The 23,785-nt window shown below is 47.2% G+C and overlaps 1 protein-coding gene across 1 annotated transcript in view; it reads left to right on the top strand.

Moving 5' to 3' along the window:
* Window positions 1-1,820: 1,820 nt before the first annotated feature.
* The window catches only part of LOC123499329 (G1/S-specific cyclin-D2-like), a 37,027-nt gene continuing 15,062 nt past the window's right edge, over window positions 1,821-23,785 (top strand). Inside the window, exons 1-3 of the mRNA XM_045247205.1 lie at window positions 1,821-2,472; window positions 5,395-5,610; window positions 15,744-15,903. Of these exons, the coding sequence (XP_045103140.1) occupies window positions 2,266-2,472; window positions 5,395-5,610; window positions 15,744-15,903 (583 nt within the window). The 5' untranslated portion in view covers window positions 1,821-2,265. The remainder of the gene's footprint in view (window positions 2,473-5,394; window positions 5,611-15,743; window positions 15,904-23,785) is intronic.

The raw sequence follows: 23,785 nt of genomic DNA on the forward strand, positions 1-23,785 counted from the left end.
ACATGACACAAGCACACCTAAACATCCCAAGTCTAGGACATTGTTTTCCCTGAACATTTCCTTCTACACATTTCCCATCTCTAAACAACCACAATAACTAACCATTAATCTTAAGTGCCGTAATTTGATCCAATACCGCCACAGATAACGCGGAGTGATACGCGATACTGTTGTGCTTGCCGTATCACAATGATGCAAGAGATACACTGCTTGCTGCTTGACAACTTGACTTACATATATTTATCACCACTTCCGTTACACTATTATTCTTTTTAAGTTAGTAAGATAACAATTTATTTTATATGATGAATGTTTATTACTTAGTTTATCATTGTTTCTCCCGCAGCGCATAAATAAAAAATGCATCAACTTGTTACCTTTTGTTTTAGATCATTTATTTTGACTTCCTCAATAGTTGTTGCTAACGTAGCTGCTGCGATGCCATAATTCACTCTATTAAATGAGGACAACTTGTCTTTCAGGAAAAAATATATCAGCACTTTCCTCACACACACACACACACACACACACACACACACACACACACACACACACACACACACACACACACACACAGACACAGAGAGAGAGAGAGAGAGAGAGAGAGAGAGAGAGAGAGAGAGAGAGAGAGAGAGAGAGAGAGAGAGAGAGAGAGAGAGAGAGAGAGAGAGAGAGAGAGAGAGAGATTTTTCTTAAAAGATATCGTGCTAAGATTCAACTAAGTGCGTCCTTGTTGATGTTGATGTCATGACAGCCAGTTCATCATACTCTTACATTTATCATTATCATTATTATCATTGTCATTACCATTAGTACAACAGTTACATGGTATGGTATAAATAAGAGAGAGAGAGAGAGAGAGAGAGAGAGAGAGAGAGAGAGAGAGAGAGAGAGAGATAATGATGATGATAACAATGACATCAGTGGTTATAAGCATTGCACTAAAACCAATTGAATCTTGCCGGAAAGACACTATCGACGTGTGGTGACAGGAACACGCAACTAATTTTTCGTTTGAGTGTTGAGGGAAATTTACTTTATTGACATCCGGTTTCCCTCGTGCGTCCACTGAGCCTGGTGGTGAAGTATTTCCCTCTCTAAGTCCTGGCGCCGAGGGATCCTTATTGTATACGAAGTAGCGGCTACACACTGCCGGCAGCTGGTGGTTGAGGCGCCCCATTCTGACTCTTATTCCTTCCATCCCCAAGACTTCTCATCCCAGAGCTCCATCTCAGCATCCACCACTGCAAATGCTCGTGTTCTTGGAATTGTCACTGATATACTGTAGGCAACATGCAGTGCAGGCAGTGGGCAAGTCTTCGAGGGGGTCGTGAAGACATCCAACTCACAGGAAATATTGTTTTTCTTCCACATTTCACTGTTATGATTTCGAAAGTTCTGCCTTTGTATATATTTATTTTTCAGCATTGATATCTCTTTAAGTGAATTCTCTAATTAATCATGTCCAATATGTGCGTTTGTATATTAACACACTCTACACAAGTACCACTCTTAAGAGTTAGCTTTTTATCATAAAACAGCATGGTGGAAATCTGATGCCTTCAATGAGTGGAGGTGGTGGATGCCGAAGATGAATAACGCTTTCCTCAGCTTGGGTATCTTTGTTGTCCATAATACAAACTCGAAGCCTAACAGCCATGTGACTAGCATCCAGAAAACAATATCTAAAATTCGATGTCAGATATTCGTGATGTTTTAAATTTTGGCAGCGGATATCTCCTAGGATGTCGAGTTCTTAATGCGACATCTGGCATCGCTGTCTGGCTGAGTCTGACGGGAGCAGCTGCCAGAGAGCGACTGGGCCGGCAGACCCTCCCTGACTTCTGAACTAGTCAGTGTGTGCTGTGGAGACGAGGAAGTTGGGTGTGTGTTCCTCGCTCTCTGCACAACATAACTTGGCTGTTCTTACGTGTGCACCGGACTTTGGACTTTACCAATTATCAACACAAGTGTTATTGAATACATTCGTGTGCTACAGACATTTGAGAATTTAGCAGTATATTGCTAATTAAGTGACACTGTGATTTTTGTTTTTTACAAAATAAGAAATATTTTTGCAAGGTGACTGATGCTACAAGTGCACCGAGTTTGGATTTGCTGTGACAGTCTGTCTCAAGTGTTACTTCGTGTGTTTGCTGCCTCTGCGTAAAAGCACAACTCATGTTCTAGAGGAATCTGGGTCCTGCAGAAGCCTTGAACTTAAGGCTAAGCCTAACAAATCCTAGTCTCAGTACAGTTCTGAAGATGGAGGACTTGTACTGTTCAGAGGCTCCCGCCTGCTCGGAGGGACCCATCGCTCTTCAGGACAACACGCTGCTTGAGGACTCCAGAATTCTTAACAACCTGTTGCAACTGCAGCCCTTCACCATCCCTCCACAGAACTACTTCCTTCACATACAGAGTGACATCCAGCCTTACATGCGGAAGGTTGTCACAAAGTGGATGTGGGAAGTGAGTATATACGTGCATTTTTTTTGTGAATATCTTTTATGTAAAATATTTATCTTAAAACAAGATATCTTGCTAAGATTCAACTAAGTGAGTCCTTGTTGATGTTGATGTCATGACAGCCAATTCATCATACATTTATCATTATTATTATCATTGTCATTACTATCAATACTACAGATACATGCTGCTAACATTGTTTTGTACATCTTCCGAGTACTGTCATAACTCTCAATTTATATATCGTAGATTTCTTTCCCACGAACGCAACTATAGACGTCAGCCTGTGTGTATTGCCTCAGGGAGCAATGCAGTCACGAGACATTTCTATTCTTTACTTGCCTATAAATTACATTAGCGATATAATTCACAGTATGGAGCTATTTAATTCTCTTCCTTGTTAATCTCTCTCTCTCTCTCTCTCTCTCTCTCTCTCTCTCTCTCTCTCTCTCTCTCTCTCTCTCTCTCTCTCTCTCTCTCTCTCTCTCTCTCATACATAAACACACACGCACATACGTTCATCATGTCTGACACACTTCTAAAATCGTGGTGAAGTTTGCCACATTGAACTGGGTCACACTCTCCTCTTCTTGAGTTTCTTGCATTTAGCCTTCCTGTTCTTGCACTGCTCAAGTATTGTCAACTATTTTCCCTATTTTTTAATCAATCTGTTGATACAAAAAGGTAATGGTTGACAAAAAAAAAAAAAAAAAAAATACGAATGAGGTGGAGAAAGTGTCGGTCCGGTGGGGTGGCTCATCCTTCTCCATCCTGACATCGGGCACCCCGCCCCTCGAGGTGGTCAGGGAGTGAGGGCTGACCGGCCTCGCCAGGGGTTGACCACACATTAATTGTCCACACTCTCCTCAAACCACATCCTGCAGATCTCTGCCCAGCTCCTCACGAGTCGAGTCTTAACACGTGCGGCGTTTGTAAAAATACGATCATTGGCAGCTGGGGCAGATCAGAGCCAGGCAGTGCGGGGACTCGGTTTTCTTTTGTCAGCATTTAATGACGCGAGAATAGTAAAAATCATTATTTTCAATTTCGACAAGCAAAGGTCTGGAAAGAGAATCATTCATTTTTAGTACAGCCCTTTCCTCTCTTCCCTCTCCCCTCTCCGTCCCCCTTCGTCACTCCAGCTCTTGTCCCCCGACTCCTCTCCCCCATCCCCACTGCCTCGTCCACACCTACATGGCGCCCCTCTGTTCCTCAATACATGTGACAGTCCCAGTATTTGTCAAAGTCCAGCCCATCGCCTAGGCCTAGAATTACGTAGGCCTATACAATGCACAACTTCCTTCTCTATGCACAATGCACAGCTTCCTTCCCTTTCTCAAGGCACACTCTGCTTATGAGAAACGGAATCAGTTAAAATTTTATGGATTCATTTTGACCGGTTTTGTGAATGGGCCTGACCGGTGTATTTGGCCAAATGTGGGAGACTGTTGGAGGCACAATGGCGTCTCGGCCTAAGAAGGCAACTGGAACTAATTAGTCAACCGAAATCTTCAAAAATTTTAAGGCAGCCAACGTCTCTCAGTAATTTCTTGTAACTTATTTCATAAGTCTAAGTGCCCCTAGAGAATGTTTCCACGTGAATATCAATGTGATTTGCAGATACTCTAGGGGATTAAACGCCTTCCCGGCACACTTCTTGCCCTGCCCTCCTTCCCTACTTCTCCTTCCATGCATCCCTCCCCTCCCTCCGTCCTCCAGCCCCTGTCCTCCCCTCTCCCTCCTGTCCTTAGCCTCTACTCCTGACCAAACTCCAGAAAAAATAATCAAGAGGCTTCCCTCCTCCCCCCCACTCTCTCTCCGTAACGGTTTCTTCGACTATATTGTTTACATCACCTTGTTTATGTGTCTCAGTGAGCGTGTGTCGGGACCCGAAGGGTCGCCAGGCAGCCTCACACCTTCCTCCCTTCCTCTTATGAAACATAGGAAAAAAACACGCATAAACACTTCTACAACTTCCACTTTTTAAATGTCTTCGAAATTTAGGTCATTCTCGTCCACTACGCCACTACGAACACTTGGAGGCAGGGAAAGGAAAGTCGTAAGCCCTGGTGGCGAGGCTCTGGCTGCTATAACGCTTGGGTAAATCGCCTATAAGGACTCTCACCACGAATGTTGGGCGAGGAGACGTGCATGTGTGGCCGCCAGCCAAGGCCTACCCAAGGAGAGGCTGAATGAGGGAGTAGGCCGCCTCACGTGGCTCAGCCAGGAGCATGTGGGAGCGACGTGCTGAAGTCTCGAGAGTGGAAATGAGAATTCGTCTCCCTCGAGTCTGACATCACACTGATAGGAAATGATAAGCGATTACAATAATAATAGTTATTATTATTATTATCATTATTACTACTTTATTTTATCTTATTATTATTATTATTATTATTATCATTATTATTATTATTATCATCATCATTATTATCAATCATTATTAATAGCACATGGAGTCTAAAACTTCGTAAATGGTCCCAGGCCATCTTGTAAACACGGGAATCCCTGCCTCTTTTTATCGTTTATATGTTATCAGCTTAAGCCGAACAAATGACGTTTTACCTGCTCAACAAAACACTTTCAATATTAGCCTCGTCTCATAAGGAGCAAAACGCTGTTCTCAGCATTGGTCTGAGTGGAATTCGAGCTCTCCCTTAGACAACGGTGAGTCGGAGATGGAAAAGTTATTATCAGAAGTGTTAGGTTTCAAATGAAGGCTTGAAAAAGATCTATTACGTGATCTTATTGACGAGGCGGAAACTGGAAGATTGAATCTCAAGGCATTCAGTCACAAGTAATTCCATCGTCATAAGGAATGAAAACACAATACACCAGTGAAATAATGATTACTTAAGGCGCAGTACATAAGTAGAAAAGAAAAGATGCAACTCCTAATACCATCACTTCTCCCTTCATTCACAGGTGTGTGAAGAGGAGGGATGTGAAGAGCAGGTCTTTGCTGTGGCCATCAACCTCTTCGACAGGTTCCTCTGTGCCTGCGTTATACAGAGGACGCAACTACAGCTTCTCGGTTCAGTGTGTCTCCTGCTGGCGTCCAAGCTCCGGCAGTGTCGACCACTCTCCGTAGACAACCTTACCTTTTATACCGACTACTCCGTCAGTCAACAGGAGATCAGGGTGAGTAGAAAAGCCCATTTTTATGTAATCAAATGCAATTACACAAATATAAAGCTGTTGAGGAAATACAGCTATTACACTTTTACTTTCATTTTTAATCTGCTTCATACTCTTTAAAGTTACATGATTATATATCCTAAACAGCGATTTATATTTGTGTAGTTTCATACAGTATTATATATCCTGAACAGCAATCTATATTTGTGTAGTTTCATACAGTATTATATATCCTGAACAGCAATCTATATTTGTGTTGTTTCATATAGTGTGTCCTGAGTGGTAAGCTTGGTGCAGCACGCGGATGTATTGATGGGCGGGGAACACAAGGCCGTCAGTCACCGCTCCCACTAACAATCCTTATCGTTGTCGCCTTGCCCCAAAATTGGACTGAGCATGTAACATAGGCCTAACAAAGCTCAGTCCCTGTGAGGCCCCCGGATGCCCTTAGCCTGAAGCCAAGGATAAGGTCTCTTCCCCTGGGGCAGTCTGCCTCTTGAATTTGCTGCTGCTCACTCATGGTTCCGATACAGGAGTTGCCTTTAATGAAATGTATGTTTTCGTTGTCTTGTAGGAAAGATAAAGAGATAGGGAGAAAGGAAAGGTGGAGAGGAGGTGAGGAGGCCTACCCGGACTGTCCATGGGAACTTTTGAGATTTTAGAAAGGAGCTTAACCGCACAGCCCATTTTTTGCCTCGACTCGGTTTGACTTTGGTTTTTTGTTTATTTTGTTTGTGTCGGGAATGTCATTTTTTTCAGTCATATTCTCTTCTCTAAAAATAAAGCGATGGATTCGATAAGTGATTCTCATGGTATAAGTTTTTATCTTCTGTTGATATGTGAGGGAAGGAGAGAGAGGGCAAAGATGAGAAACCACAACGTGATAAAATGACGAACAAAGGAGGAATTCAGTTAACAGAGTTCGCGATATTGGAATAGTTAGGAAGCGTATATGAGTTAGCGTTAAGTTGTGTAACACTGACAGTATTGGATTACTCTGCGTATCACCGACAAGTTGTCCCTCTCAGTAACACGATCATCTCCCCGCGGCGACGACTCCACCCGCGCCACCCTAAGGAAGGTGCGGAGGGGCCGTGAGAGTGTATGGTGGTGGAGGAAAAGGAAGATGAGAGGCGAGCGGGAGAAGATGAGGAGAGAGAGAGAGAGAGAGAGAGAGAGAGAGAGAGAGAGAGAGAGAGAGAGAGAGAGAGAGAGAGAGAGAAGGGGTCGTATATTTTTATCCTTCTGCCAGGATAGAGGACGAGAGCGAGAGCTTTCTCCAGGTTGTAAAGTTTGTCATCGTGGCACCTCCAGGGAAGGGCGACTGGTGCCTCATAGTATTTTTCTCGGGTATGATGGATCCCTCTGGTGATGGGAGAGGAGAGGAAATGCGGAGGACCATGACTAAAAGGCTTTAGTTAGTTGACCCAATACTGACAGAGGGAAGAGGGAGGGAGGGGCCGTGACCACACTTAGGAGGCAGGAGGCGGGGGCGGGGTACAGATGACCTGATGCTGAGAGGAAGGGGAAAGGGGAGGATATGAGGGAAGGAAAGGGAGATCAGATCTGTTGTTGACCCGATGCCAAGACGGAAGCTGAATGTGGACCCAGACAAACGGGGAAGGAAATGTCAGATGCATGTATGAAGATTAAGGACAGTACCATTCATGTAGCCGCCCATTGTCTACGTGTACATAAATCAAGACACAGACATTTCCCTCCTCCTACATCCGCCCCTCCTGCTCCTATCATAAGGCCGTGCGAGGGTTTCTGGCCGGCACTCACATAGGCTGAAAACAAAAAAAAATTATTATGGTGCAAAAAATAAGGGGTTACTAGGCCTACCGCCCTCAACTGTTTTTTTTTTCGAGACCCTCGCACTTTCATGGTCGTGGAGGGCAAGGCGGTGCTATCAGGCTGTAAAATCAGCAACTTTATGGCGACTTAAGCATGACGGCGGAAACAACACAGACAAGCTGGTGGGCTGGAAGGCGGAGGATGGCCGCTCTCACGCCCGCAGTGGAAGGAGATATATGGCCCACCTTGGAATTTCATGGTATATTTTGTGGCTGCACTTGAGGCCAGCACAGGCGAGACGGTGGCCGGGACCTGCTGGGATAGACGAGGGGGGGGAGTGTTCCTTACCTGGTTACTGCTTCAAGGTGCAGATTAAGGAGGTGACGGTACTTGGTGACGGTACTTAGAAACAGTAGCTTCTGCATCCACTAGCACCACCTTACTTCCTGCAGCAGGTGGGTGAGTGTGGGAGTAGCGGCGGGGTGAACCTAATGAGTCCCGGAGCCACCACGCCTACACTCCACATGTCACGTGACTTCCATTAATTTACAGCCGCGTAGTTAATTAGCAACCCTGTTATTACCTCCACCAAGATGATCCGACCAGTCCGTACCTTTCTGCGAATTTGGATTTCTCATGCCGCACTTTAGCCTTCCCATATGTTGAAAGCGTCGCTCACTGTAACTCAGGGATGCTGCAGGGCCGAGGTATGCGGGAGGAGCGGGAGGCATGTGCACAAGTTCCGAGAGTCACAGATCTATTACAGCAGCACGTGTCACTCCAGTAATTGTTTCAGCTTCATCACCTTCCCTCGTTACCCTCTCCTCCTGCCACCCTCAGACTTACTCATTGATTGTCATTTACATCCTCCCCCTCCCCAGGACTTCACATTTCCAACTTTTAACCTAAATTTAGTAAGCGTTGGTACACCCTATCACTTTCAACAAACAAAAAGTTCTCGACATATAGTAATTTCCACGCGAGCAATGCCGGCACGTGTTATCGATCGCCGGCAGCACAACAATGCCTCCGATGGCTCGCTGCGCGCCAAATAACACAACACAGGAACAATATCGATTACAGATAAGTCGATGTAGTGCCGGTGTGTAGATATTTCCCGCGTTGCCTGTCGTGCCTCCACTACATACATGTATCAACTAGTGTCATCTTACTCCGTGTGTGTGTGTGTGTGTGTGTGTGTGTGTGTGTGTGTGTGTGTGTGTGTGTGTGTGTGTTTCCCATTTTTTCCCTCCCTTCCCCTCTCCCTCTCATCCCATTCAGGTGGAGGATTTGGCGGCAATTCTTAGATAGCGCGGGAAAAGCTGCCTAAGGGGAAAGGAAGGCGGAGCCAAAGAGTTTTCGAGGACCAGACAAAGTTCATAGCGCCCTCCCTCTAATAAGCATTTCTTTCTCTATAAATGCATAGTCGTAATGAAATTTATAACTGTGGCGGAAGCTGTGGTGGTGCTGGTGGTGTCGGTGTCGAGTCCAAGAACCTTCCCTTTCCTCGATCCCTCGCGTAATAACAAGACTCTATTAGGGACATATATCACTTCGTCTCATTCTTTCTGGCGTCTGGCACTTCCCTTCTCTAGTTTTAGGAGCCGAAGGTCACCAGGTCTCCATCAGGTCGTTCCCAGGTCAGGGGCTTCTTCCCGTCTGACACCTGATATGATAACGCCATACGAGACACAGCACATTGTTTCCCTTGAGCCAAGGGATGGCCCTCGCCTCCTTTCCTTGTGTGCCGCAGCGGCCAGAGAGAAAGGAAAGATGGAGCTACGGATGTGGAATAGGAAACTGAGATTAAGAAAAATAACATGAGCATCTTGGGTCAGCTTACTTAACGTGTGTGAGGAATCCCCGGCGTCGGGGAATGCCGACCTGGATGGGACCGGATGTGCTGCCATAACGCCTAAAACACGTCTCGGCGGCGTGACCAGTGACCCTCCAGGGGGACTAAAGCCGCCTTGGGTCGGGTCAGCCCTGGTATGCCTAAACTACTACTGTAACTGACACTAGTGATTTCCGGCAAGGAGGGAGGGGAGGGAAGGAGAGTGGCGGGGTGACAGAAGTGCCGCCACCCTCCTTGGTTCCCGCCTTATCTTCTTCACTCACCCGTTAAAAAAATGCATTGCTTTAACACAAGAAATCACTGTTAAAATTTGTATCTAACTAGTATAAATGAATCGGTATATATTTTTTGGTACGTTTCAAAATTGGTGATATTACATTATGTTTCCTCCTTATTCAAGCTGCTAGATAAGAGTAGACGGTTGATTGGTGGGAAGGAGGCTGGGTGCTGGGGGGACAGGACGGCCGTGGGCATACCTAGTAATTATGTCTCCCGAGGTTCAGGACGCCGCCGCCGGAAGGTGATAATTTATTGTATCTTACCTTTCGATAATTGATAATGGTCTCTCAAGGTTCCCGATGACTGTGCGTCTCTGCGAGGTGTGCACAGACCGCCCCAATTATCCGTATTGATCTCCCTCCACGCTCTATATTTCCCACACGTGTCTAGACTAAAAATGTATCCACACCTGTTTGACGCACGTGTCTGCCCCACATCTGCATCTCTTACACACCTGTCTACATGATATTCGCAAGCACCAGACTCATTTACTTGCTCGACAAGTGTTCCACCACACACTCTCCCAGCTGTGTGACCCTGAACTGCCCTAACGTTCTCTGCTGCGGCGGGAAACTGGTCATTAAGGTGTTTATTACGTGGACCATATAAATTATTTGCTGCAGTGCAGGACGACGCATCATCAGCACATCAACAAAATCAATAGTATGAAAAGCAATGATGTGCATCTGCAAAAATTTGTTGTAAAGATGGACAGACTTTTCTCCATTTCCTTACTAACATGTCGGCAACAGCAAAGGCGGCGGGGTGGGTATGCCTCTACCGCCGGGTAATGCTACCATAATGGACGGGCAGCGCAGGATTATAGAGGGAGGGGGAGGCTTGGTGACAATACCAGCAACTCACCCTATCCATCATAGAGGGACGGCTGGGCCTCTACTGCCTTGCCGTCCTGTGTGTGTGTGTGTGTGTGTGTGTGTGTGTGTGTGTGTGTGTGTGTGTGTGTGTGTGTGTGTGTGTGTGTGTGTGTGTGTGTGTGTGTGTGTTACAAAGCATTTTCCTTACTCTTGTATGTTTCCCCAACCACCCACGCATGGCACACTGCCTTGTCATCCCCGTGCCTGAACGCGGTCCTCGTCGCGTCTCACTCACAAGTTAATATGATTGATTCTCTCCTTCCTGGGACCTTAATGTTCATAGAGGGAAACTCATCCATTTGTGGAGTGTCGCGCACAATAAGGTGTAGCCAGCCGAGCATACAAACTGCAGCCGCAGGGAAGGACAAGCAGCCAACTGTAAACGGAGTGCTGGTGAACTTTATGTGAAAGGAATTGGGAAATCAGAAATTCAGTTCATATAAGTTAATTCTAACAGAAGGACCATTGTGGTATATTTTTAGACCCATCTGATCACAAAGATGGCAAATTTGTCCACTCATGTCCCAGGCTGATGGGAACGAAATCATTTGCGGTACTTCTCTCCCTCTTTGCCACCCTTGTGTGTATGGCAGTGGTCCTGGGCTGGCCTTGCAACTCACGTAATGTTAACTAATGGGGCTTGTGACTGGCCATGTGTGAGATTGCACATGCTTTTTCCCTTGTGGGGCTTTGGAGCAGCTCACCTGGAAAATCCAAGTGGTGAACTGAATGACGGTGCACTAATAAGTGTACTCACGGCGCGGCGCCACCACGCAGACCCTTAGCCCCCATCCCCCACCGGTCGGTGACGCTCAGTAATGAATGACATCGTGATACATTATATATGTTAAGATTAATTAAACATACAAGTCTTTCACAATAAGTTTTACGTCATAGTTTTTAAAACATTTTCTTCTTGTCGCACTGTTATTCACTAGCTTAGTTTCCTTCCTATACGCTGCTTCCTAACATCCTGACTGGCATTCCTCTGTAGAAGTAACACGACAGGTCGGGGGTCAGGAGTAGCTCTCTCTCTCTGGGAAGTTCGATCGAGCGTTAAGTTGACCTGTAAACTCCTCATCTGTGCCATTTACTCACCCTTCCCTGTGACTCGTCAATCACTCTCTGCCGGCCGCTGCTGTGTCTGTGACTCACCTTCCCGCGACATTCACTGTGCATGGGCAGCCCTTCAAACCCGTCCGTCAGGTTCCTCGTCTGAAGGAGCCTGGCAGAGTTATACAAATGATTCCTGATATACGTTTCTTCTCTCGAGAGCAAAAGAATCACTTGGCAAGGCTATCATGGCCGCTATCTTTTCCCTTCCTGAAAATTTTATCATATCAGTCTCCGAGGAAAGCCTGAATAAACTTTGATACCAGCACGACTCCCAGGGCGAGGCAATCACCCAGAGACGCTCGCTGGGTCACTTCAAAGGCCCCGACAGTTGCCCAAACAATACAGCATCCCTCACACTGCCTTGCTACTCGATTTCTCTTTCTCTGATCCATTGCACCACGCCTGCTTTCTACTGTCACTGCCAGGCTCTCAAAGACGGCTAAGGTTTGTGATCATCCAGGTCATAGAGCCTCGAGTGTTGCCTTGAGGCAATACTGAACGAGAGAATATCTGGCGTTCCTAGTGTGACTACCTTAACGCCACCACAACTACGAGGATCCACAAAGGCCCAGAGTCCAGCTTGCTACCACAGGTTGGGGATGGGTCGAGCTTACCCTTCCCAGTTAGTGTTTACTTTTCACATGAGACTCCCTTTTAGCCATGTTTGGTGACACTTCTGAAATACGATTGACACCTGTGGCCATACACTTTCACCTGTGTGGCTAACTCGTTAACGGGAGGTGGCGTTTATTGTATCTCCCTTTCCCCAGAACTCTCTCTCTCTCTCTCTCTCTCTCTCTCTCTCTCTCTCTCTCTCTCTCTCTCTCTCTCTCTCTCTCTCTCTCTCTCTCTCTCTCTCTCTCTCTCTCTCTCTCTCTCTCTTTCTCACTTGTGCTTGCCTCTCAGGGGAGCTGAGGCAGACACGGACCCAACATGACGCAACGAGGGGGAGGAGTATGGCGGTCGGTAAAGGAGAGGTGGAGAAGGAGAACGGCGTCGAGAAAGAGAAAAGACAGAAGGCACGAATGAGATAGAAAAGGAGTACGAGTAAAAGGAAGAAGGGCGCAGGGTAAAGCGAGGGCAGCCCACATCCTAGATGACATTACCTCTTTACAGGGTAGCTAGGCGGGAGGCTTGAGGCTGACAGGTCTTCAATAACTTCACTACTCCTAAGGCTTCTGACCTCCTCACGTGACTATTATTGCATTCTAAAGTATTTTCGATTTTTCCATTATTGTTCGTTTTTTCCTCTGCAATCCTGAGCGCTTGCCTTTTCTTTTATTGACTTATTTCTTTATATCACAATTTGTTATCCTTAATATTTCATGTTGCCATATTGCTCTGGTATGGTCACGTTGCCCTTATCCCCGTGAGAATAGCCTGTCGGAGTGTGTGGCCCTGTCCCCTGCCGAGGCCGCCACCGCCTCCTGACATTCACCCTTCCGGCCAAGGACCTTTACCTAGGAGAACAGGCTGCGGCTTTCCTCCATTGTCTCCGGCCAATCATACAGTCAGGGAAACCAGGTCTTCCGCTCGTCTCTTTGCACCCCCCTCCTCCCCTCCGCTCTCTGTGTTACACTTGAAATCACATTTTGTACACGTATAGTAATATTTCCTCCCCATCCTAATTTTCCTCTTTCTGTTTAGCTAAATTTCCGACCTCTCTGCCTCCCGGAGCGAGGAGGGTATGAAGGGTCCTTTCACTGCAGTATCTTTAGAATGTTTACCTTCCATAAGTTAGTAAGAGCTGCCCGGTGTTTAGGAGCGGCGAGGCTCAGAATTGTGTTTGTAGTGTAAGAGGAGCCTTCGGCGGTGCCTCCTCTTCGTTTCTGCCTCAGTTATGCCGTGAAGGTGACCTGCTCACCCCCTTCAGCTGTTGTGGTCAATGGGAGAGGCACTGAGTAGCTGGGAAATGTGTGCTATAAGGAGAGGCACTTAAGGAGGTGAGACGGTCACTGCAGGTACCGGCCGGGCACTGCAGGAGAGGGTACACATAAGAGGCTGAACCCTTCCCGCTCCTCGCTGTGACCACTTACCGCTGGGCAGACGCATCTGCTCCCACACCCTCGTCCAAACAAGCCTTCTCTTCCTTCCTCTTTTCCTCTTCTCTGTTAATTTAACCCTTCCTGCCGAAGCTCGAGAGCTCAGCTTGTTGATTCACTTCGTTACGCAAATGTTTTCCGTTTGCTCGTCCACAGGTAATGGGGTCCTCTTAAAACACTAGAAGATCGAGGGACAGTCCTGCCGTGTGACGTGACCATCATTAACTCTAAGAGAGGCTCGTTTCATTACCTTGATTAAGTGTCACATTGTATTACATCATTATCAAGAGCAGCGTGATGACTACACCAACTGATACCCCATTATCATAACGATATTTTGATGATGTGGCCCTGTCTCGCCCTACAGCCATCCCCTCTCGCCCTGTCAACCTTCTACACCATATGTCCTCTTCATTCCTGAAACACGAGCACCAGTATCTCGTTGGACATTATTCAGGACAACAGAGGATCTTTCTTAAGCTGAGATTTCATTTGGAATTTGACCTCGTTTTCCCGTTGGGCCTTCGTGTTGCCCCAAGTGTCTCCTCCCCAGCTGGTAATGTGAGGCGGCAAGGCTCCCCTCGGCCTGACCTATCTCCTAGGATCTTGACCTGATATGCTTTCTATTGTGGGTAACATGACCTAATTTGTGCACAGCCAAGACACACCATTTAAAGCCTAGACTATTATTAACAGACTATTTAAGTGAAGGTGCATTTGAAAATTACATGTATCTTGAAAGGAGGAGTTTTATTTTGAACATGTAATGCTCCCAGAAAAAAAAAAAAAATAAATAAAAACAAACCCATAGTTCAGTGTTGGATGAACGTACGTACCTAGTCTCCCGTCTCTAATCATTAAAATTCAACACTAATTAGGTAAACACGAAAAACACCAGCCGACAACCTCATCGTGACCTGACTTGACCCGTGTACAGCGTTTACAGCCAGTGACCCCGACTAGGTGCTGGCAGCTGTCTGTATAATTTGACCCCTCCAGAGCCGATCCCAAGTCAGTATTTGTTTACTATTACTTCTGGCGGCGTCTTTCAGCAGCTGAGTGGTGTTCACGGGGGAGGAGAGGCGCCTGGTGGGAAGGAGGTATTTTCTCCGTGTTGGTGCTCGCGTGAAAGTGAGTGGGTTGTTTTTGCGTCAATACAGTTTAGGCAAATGGAATTTAATGAAGAGTCGAATGAATGAGTGGGTGTCCCTGACCTGTCCGTGGCCCAAGTATAATTATCACCATCCCACTGACCGCCTCGCTCCCCGCACGGGCACTGGCAGCATCTGGCCTCGCCTGTGAGTTATTACCAAACTGTTTTCGACACCAGTTGTTTCCTGCTCGTGAAAAGACAATAATGATAAACTTAACTACTTTGCTATCTGCCGGAGCCAGAAAACCCGAGATACTGTTAAAGATTATGGCTTTTTGCACAAGGTGTTCTTGGCATCTGGAACTTTCGCCACTCTCGTGAAGGGTCGAGTGTGTGTTACCCTTGAGTACAACACGCAGACCTCCTGCCTCTTATTTCCTTTTTTAACAAAGCGCCCGATTCACTTTTTTTTCCTATCGGTGCCTCATCTTTGCTCCTCTAAGCCTTTCTGCTCTCTACCTTCCCGGCTTCCCCTTCGGTCGCTTTTATTTTCCTAAACGGCAAAATTGGTACCTGTACGGCACATAATCATAACCCGTCATAGGTTGATTGTAGTACAGGGCGTGCGGCGCAGGTGGTCCCCTCGGGGCAAGAAAAGGAAGAGGGTTTCCCCAGTCCGCCTCCTCCTTTTCCTCCGTCGTCGCCTCCGTTGTCCTTCTCAGGGGCTCGTTCCCCTTAGGCCTAGTGGGCTTCCTTTCACTATAGAGTCTCCAGGATGCTCCTGACCCATATTTTTTTTTTATCTATACCTTGTAGGGACGGAAGCAAGCAGCAGTGAATGGAAGTGTAGCTGCTGGTGCCACTGTGTCGCTGTCACTGTGTTTGGGCCGCACAGAATGTCCTTTGACGGATAATTTGAGATGGGCGTGTCGGGTGCATTGTGGTCGCTTTGTATCCTGCTAAGAACTGACGAGGACTTCCGCATTCAAGCGTTGTATTTTACCAATAACATTACAAAACTTGGTATTTCATAGATCTTCATTTTCCCTTTATTTAATACATCACTTTCTTTCTGGCAGAGTTGGGAACTGTTGCTCGTCTCCAAGCTAGGATGGGATCTGGCGCCTATCACGGCTTTCGACTTCGTCGATCACCTCCTGTGCAGGGTTCCTTTCCTCGGCTGTGATCCTGCCGTCACCAGGAAGCACGCCACCACTTTCCTCGCCCTGGCCGTCATTGGTGAGTACACGCTTATATTTTTGAAATACGTGTGTGTGTGTGTGTGTGTGTGTGTGTGTGTGTGTGTGTGTGTGTATGTATGTGTGTTATCACATGAGATGCAAGTGCATAGGTAAACATATCGTCAGTAATCGTTAGCGTGGATAGGCTTGGTAAATCAATACTCGTCAGCGATTGATAATGTGATGAGTGTGAGGGATGTCGATAGCTATCGTGTGCTATTAGCCGGTGCGCCACTGTTCCATGTCAACACTCAGTGACACCACTGATAAACAAAGCAAGCTACAGCTGCCGCGCTTTTGAGCTTATCTGCCTGTTTTGTCACGGGCCCATTTCATTGTCCACAGATATATTATTAGGCAATGCTCATTATAACCAAAAAATCCCCTTTCGCGCACGTGCGTCCTTTCATCTGAGGACGGAGAGCCGGGTGACCGCTGTTTGGTGGCGAATAGGGGGAGGTGGGTATTGTTCAGGGCGGCTGTGGCTGCGTCTGCGTCTACTGTTGTCTGTCTTATCAATCTACGTCTACCATAGTTTTACCTGTATTACAAGTCTTCAGTTCCGGCAAGTTGCCTCAGTATCTGCATCATTACAGTGCTTACAGTTGCATAAAGTTTTAATACTACTGAGCGGAGCCACCAGCCTGAACGAATTGTCAGACCCTTGCGATCGATCGACCAATGAGCGACGAGCCTCGGACATGTGCGAGCTGGTGTGGGTCCCCCGTTTGCCAGTACAGTGTATGGCTACAGCCTTACATACATTAAGTAAAACATAAAAGATTGTGAGTTAATCCCTAAATACACAGGAGATGGCACGGGAGCCTTATAGAAATATATATCTCGCTCCTGTACTAAAGTATAGTACATGTAGGCACCCGCCTGCTGGCGCGTTCCACCGACCAATCAGCGCGCAGGAAGCTCCAGCTGGCACCCGCCACCAGCCAACCAGTGCGCGCGTAGCCCAACAGATGGGCTTGAATACAACCTATCAAAACTGGCTGGAGTCCCATACAACTTTTACTAGCGGCCGGTGTATTTTATACGAGACAAATGCACTTCCAGCTTGTTGTTGATTGCACGATAATAACCACTATCGCCCTACATGTCTGACCGGGCTGAACTTGTTTACGCTTGGCTTAACACAGGGACAAGACCGGCCGAGACGCGCCTGGGAGAGTCCTCTCTGTGAGGGACGACCCACGGCAGATGCGGACTGTGTACCCTCAAGTGTAGGCCAATTCTATGTGTATTCAGAGGTATTGGTGGGTGACGGAGACTGCTAGTCGGGACACCTGAACTTCAGAAGCGTGCAGTTCCCCCTGACAGCCTCCTGCCGAAGGGGAGTGTCGGGTTACGCTCGCCCAGCCTCCTCCATTAACTCGTGTTAGCATAGTAAAGTACCCTCGCTCTGACACACTTACATAGAGCCCACACGCATACGGGCTCAGAGATGACAAAAAATGCTGTAATAGAGATATCAAGGTTTCATAAGTTGACCATATGTAGGAGGCTGGACACAAGGGTCAGGAAGGGCGCTGCACCAAGGGCCACACTGGTATTCAACAACCCATGAGTCGGAGGTAGACCTACACAGGCCTCTCCACGCTGTCACACACGAACACAGACACAAACGCTCAATTCCACTACCAACAACAGACCAGAACACCCTGCTAGGCCAGGAAAGGAGAATGACAAGTGATCTGACATACGTGACAAATATGCTCTCTTCACTGCGGCTCTCGGCCCTTGACGAATGCAATTACATCTTCTTGTATGAGGCTCTGAGAAGCCTCTGCCCCTTACCATTAAGGAAAGGAAGAAAAAATACTCGCTTTGTGTAAATAAATGCAGGTTAAAAGGCAAAAAACTACATTAGAAGACAATTTGTTCGGCTTGACAGCGGGGCTGGCGGGAAGGGGAGGCGAAGAATGAGGTGTCCCTGACGACAATGCACACTGTAATGTTGGGTTTGGTGCTGACCTTAAGAGATGGCGCCGCTGCTGCTGCTGCTGCTGCTGGCCTAACAGAAGTTCGCGATGTTATTCTCTGCCCTCTATACAACAGCCTAGAAATTAGATAAATGAATCATTAATGTGTGATATACGTCATTCATTTTCAACTTCCTTTCTGTATTGCTGTACATATAAATAGTAATCTTCATATGCATTTTTTTATGTAGAAGGAATCAAACGATCACTAGTGTCGTGGGACTGTTCTCTCCAAGAAGTGGTGGGGCGATGCAGATAAAGCTGGTAGAATTATCTTAGTTACAAAGAAAAAAGTTTGGAAGCGCGAGGATTCCTTCCTTTTTCTATCTGACGTCCCAGCGGCCACCCAGAGCTTCTTGTCTGCAAACATTTTTTTGGAAAATCCCTCTTAAGCGAGGCGATAAACAGGCGATCTGGGTGGATTTTCTCATTGGCTGGGATCCTTCAGTCCTTTTACAGAACCCTGATCTTATTTCTTTCTTCTCTGGCTGTATTTTTTATGTATTTTTTTAGAGGGGAAGAGCAGCTCGGAGGCATCAGCTGGGTTGTGGGTCCGGGGCTTAAGAGGGTATTTGTATTCTCCTCCAAAAGTAAACTACCTTTTTCTCCTTGTTCTGATGGATAATTCACCCCCTCAGCGCCCGAAACGTGGCCTATAGAAATTCTTGCAATCCGGGCTGTTCTTTGTTGCACTTTTTATCACCTCTGCCCTTTCTACTCCGTTTAGCCATGCTCCTCCTTCGCTTCCTTTTTTTCCCTCGAATCTCTCCAAAGGGTCATCGTTTATTTAGCCCCCGAGGTTTTGAACTGCACCATTCGGCAATTAGCATTTGAATATATCAGCCATCTAGGGTCCGTTTTTAGCATTCTGTCTCCCCATACTTGAGCAGGCCAAGTGTAGGCCGATATAATGTGTGGTGGGTCGGCCTGCACCATTATCTAGGCTTCCTCTCTCACTTCACTGCCGCCACTGGAAATTCCTCAGAACATTTATTGCTGAGTAAAGAGGAAGAGAGAAAGATAGGATGGGCAGAGGAAAAGAGAAAGTAAAGGAGGAAGTGAAGAAATACTAGCGTTTATTTTGATGTTTGAAGGCTCGTAAGCTCAAAAGCATGTTATCAGAATCTTCACTGTCCCTTGTTGTGGTTACGCTTTGTGAGGTTTGCATATGGTGTGGGTCTGGTAGCAATGAGCATCACTGGTATTCTCTTTTTTTGTCACGGCGAGGACGTTCGGCCACATATGGCTTAAATCCTTTCCTTATTTATTTTTTAGACCCCTCGCGTATAGTTAAGATTAGTACGGTCAGTTAACACGTCCAGCTGCCATAACCATCACCGAGCCTCCTGCGTGTCCTAAACAAATTGAGAGCGACGACCCACCACGATTAGCATAAAGCTCCAATCAGATGTGTCGCGGCGGTGGTGTCGTTGGTGTCGTGCGCCGTCCTTCCTGTCTTCCGGAGGCCTGTTTCCCACCGCCTAATGGCCGTGACGCTCGCGGTTTTATGCCCACTAATTTATATCGACTTTTAAAACGACATCCATCACCTGAATTGTATAGGCCTAAGAATGTTTTTGGAGGTACTCTCGATCGGCTGTGTTGAACGCCGGCAATAAACTGCAATGAAAAGGTGACCAGAGGAGGCCTTTTTTCCTTTTCTTTTATCTTTTTTTTTCGTGAAGGCGAATGGGTGGTCGCCTCACACCGTGCTAATGATGGTAACGGAGCCCCCTTCTTATATCCTTCCTCTGTCAGCCACCTGGACACCGCCATCTTGCAAATATTGTAGCTCAGCACGGTTATGAAGGCACCCCTGCCTGACAGGCACAAGGCGGCGGGGCGACCCATAGACTGTCACGCTGGGGATACTTGAACTTCATCCGTAGATGTTGCGGCCCCCACGCGACCATCACACTCCCAGTAAACTTTCTCAACGCTCTATTTTTTTCATTCATATGTGTTCCCCTTCTTTTCGGATACTCCATCTTCTGTCACTTCGTCCCTCTCTCTTTGTCTTGACCCTCCCTCACTCTCCCACCCCCTTATAAACCACTCTTTCATCTTCGCTCACTACTATGGTTCTTATTATTACGTTGCTTTCCCCCGTGCTAACGCTCGCTGTGTTCAAGGAAATGTTAGCCTTTGAGTTCCTAGGAAACAAGACACCCTCCTCATCCTCCTCCTGCTGCCTCCCCCTCCCAGCCTCACCAAGTCTTCCCACAACACCTTCTAACAGCTGGACCCAACCGACCTTCGCTCCCCTCCTTTTTCCTCCTCCCCCCAACTTCTTCCCCCTTTTCTCTCCATCCTCCCCACCCCTCCGCGGGCACTGTAGAGGGGCAGCAAAAACCACTCCACTTGTCAGGAAAAAAAAATCCCTCACTGCGCACTGAATCATGAGTCCTTTTTTTGCGCGATTTTGCAAATGAATGAACGCATTTATGCTTCACAGTCTCTTCCAGGCCCATTCAATTGCAAAATTAGGGCAGTAGGGTATAAATCACTTACTGCGTTCTTTTAGGCAAGAAATAATACAGAAACCACTTGCTAACGTGCTGTGCTGGCGACCTGCTAGCTTATGATAAAGAGACAGCGAAGTATATCACCACCCGAAAAGAACCACCATTCTTTTATACCTCTTTTTTTAAGCTTCCCTAAATTTTTTGAAACCATTCCTACGGTGAAGGGAAATTAATATCTTTTGTATGACCAAATAATAGAGGATCCAGGGGGCGACTTAGTCCCAGTCTTTAGAAAGCAAAAGAAAAATTACTAGAATGGGTTGGTGAAGGATAGATATTTTTCGTGTGTGTGTGTGTGTGTGTGTGTGTGTGTGTGTGTGTGTGTGTGTGTGTGTGTGTGTGCGCGCGCGCATAATAAGCTACTAATCATTCTGACGACAAGATTAAATAAGTTGAGTAACTAAAGACGAATTGATGAATTTGTCATCATCTGGCGATTGTAGAACGAGTCGGTCCTTCCAAAGACTAGGGAAAGTATGACTAGTGATTTGTGCGAGTAGAAAGGTCTGCCTCGGGCCCCAAACGTCTGCCCAGGTCCTTAGACGGTACCTGGCGTCTGTGAGGGAGGCCAGATGGTGGACGGGCGGCTAAGGTGATAATAGTAGAGGCACTGGTGGAGGTGGAGAAGGGGATGGTTCATGTTATGTTTGATAAAAGACGCACAGGACCGTCGCACATAAAATCAGACACATCCCAGACATCCCTGAAATACTAGGAGGATGTTACGTGCTAATTCGCTACATCGCGAAATTTAGTCGTTTGGTTACGTCTTCTTAGGTGTCAGCGTCACCCTACCCACTTCCTGCCATTGTCTTGTGAAGGCCTTGTATGGGGAACCTGACACCATTGTGACCATGGAGGCCCAGGGAAAGACTTAGGCGTTTTGAGGCTTTGACGGAGTCTCTGAGGTTGCCTGTAGCAGGAGCGTCGGCGGCGTGATTGATGACCGGGTGAGGGATGAGGGGATGGGGAGGGTCGGGCAGCTGCTGCACGGAGGGTCAGAGGTTGTCACATACAGAGTCCCGTCGTTGGCCGCCTTGGAGACCTCAATAGGCTCACAAGAACCAATCTCCCTTAAGTCCCCCAACAGTCGGTGGCTCTCGCACGTGCTACCATAATCTAAATACCGTGCCGTCATCCCGTGATAAGATTATTACAAGCCTGGTGCAGGGCATGCTGACCCTGAGTGGTGGGCGGCGAAGGCGGCGGCTCAAGTCGTGCTGGCCTCAGGCGGACTGGCTGGCGGCACGCGGGCCAGGTGACGCCGCCCGCGCTATCCCCAATCTACACAGCGTAATCAGCTCACCTTTGTGCAAGTTTGAATGCATTGTTCGAGTCTCAAAGCAGAAGAAATCTAACAGAGTTGCCTTGATGCGTGTTATTGATGAAAGGCTTCGAACTTGTGGAAGACCAATAAGCCTCACTTTCTTCAACTGAATCAGCAGCTCAGAGCACATTGACGGCAGACTTAAATGTGAACCAACCAGCCAGTCAGGCCATCACGCTCGATCATCAGTCTATTATCAGGGAGTTCTTTCAGTAAGCCCGTCCACACTATGGTCTTTATGAGTAGGTGCGTTAGTGGCCTCATCCTCCTGCCCGCCCTACCACTCCACCAAGGGTCTAAGGCCTTCCTAAGATGCCGATAGAGCGAAAAGAATAGTGGTTAGGGACATGCGGGCTGTCACGATTTAGGGCTATATATTGATTAAGTTTTGCGTGTCCTCCCGCGCTGGTTGTTGGCGTTTTGATCATCTAGCGAGGCGGTGAACTCGTGTTCGCTTGCGGCGCCACGACAGTGTACCCGAGAGGAAAGATATGTAAGGCGGTTGTGTAATGTGTTACTTAGGATAATAACATTTATAGATGATATCCAAACACAGGAAGTTGTGAGTGTGACGTGCATAACTAATTGTGGGGAGGGCAGCTGGTGCCTCCCTCCACCCCGCAGAAGCAGAACGTAAGCCAATTTATGGTAGGTCCTGGGCAGAGGTAAACGGGGCGTTGGTGGTGGCTCGTCCTGCGCCATGTCACTCTCCGGGAGACTATCGTGATCTGGCCCGATACAGCCTCCATCTTCCAGTATGTGGGGGATGGAGGCCCCCCTACCACTTTGTCCAACTCTCACTCGGCCTGATGTTCCGATAACCAGTTTAAACAGCGGGTCCTGCATGTCCCCGTCAGGGTTTTGTAATATAGAAATAGTGGAGCCACGCGACCCTTTTGTACTTAGAGATACACACGCCTACACAGTAATCCACAGCCCTGGCGAAGTGGCACACTCACCCCTCTGGACCGCAGGCGTAAAGGGGACAACTGCCGCCTCTACCCTTCGCTTTTGTAAGTTCTGATGGAGCGTGGTCGTGTTCAGGAAGTTTTCGTAAATAGACGAAATTTTGGAATTAGCAGGTTATTGTGCTCGGGAGCTATAAAGTCTTTCAGTCCAGGTGGAAAGAGTTATAAACATTTTCACCCACGCAGACCAAACTGCCGTTTCAATCTTCAATTATATCTGTCAGTATGTTTACAGATTTCATCCTTTTAGAGTTTGGAAGTTATTCAGTTAGCTATCTATTGTGCTTTAGAACCGTCTTGAATGGTGCGGTAAGGAGGGAGGCGTGCTGGCCCATCAGATGCTTCTCTATTCTTAACCAATCACGTATAGCAATCTTTTCTTTGAGCTCATTTCTGGGCGTCTTTTCCCTTGGTACAATATTGGGAACAGCGGCTAAGGGAGGATACGGTGGGCCGCTATTAAACTAGACTCCGAGAAAAGTAGGTATGCGCCCCTGCATTCTTTTTCTACAGTTCTTAAACACAGTGTTTTAGTGACCCTTTCCGAACGATACTGCGACAAACGACCTTTAACAACGGTAATTTAAGTGAAATATCCCCCTTTTATACCTTTATTACACCCTCGTTGGGACGGTGGGCGTGAAGGACACCACCTCCCACATCCCTGCTTCGGGGAGTCCAGGTGATGGTATTCCTGCCCCTGGAATCATGGGATATCATCATCAAGTATATGAGCTAAGATTATTCTCTTTAAATATGGAATTTCACTTGATAGCTTATAATAATTATTTCATTAGATGCTTCGTAATTCGTTTGGTAAAAAAAAAAAAATGCCCAAACGCTCACAGCAATACATGGGACTGCCATTGTGGTTTACCAATGCTGCACCTACACTGCCCCTCATCACCCCTTCCGCGCCTCCCTTCCACGACTAGTCATACAGGTTTACAGGTCGCTTGAGCCAGTCGGCCATACATACAAGGCACACAGGACGTCTGGGTGTGGTTTGAGGGTTCCGGGTGCCCCGTCTGGGCAGATCTAGACGAGGGGCCGTCGGAAGTAGAGGTCT

This window comes from Portunus trituberculatus, chromosome 49 (assembly GCF_017591435.1).
Source record: "Portunus trituberculatus isolate SZX2019 chromosome 49, ASM1759143v1, whole genome shotgun sequence".
Lineage (NCBI taxonomy): Eukaryota > Metazoa > Arthropoda > Malacostraca > Decapoda > Portunidae > Portunus > Portunus trituberculatus.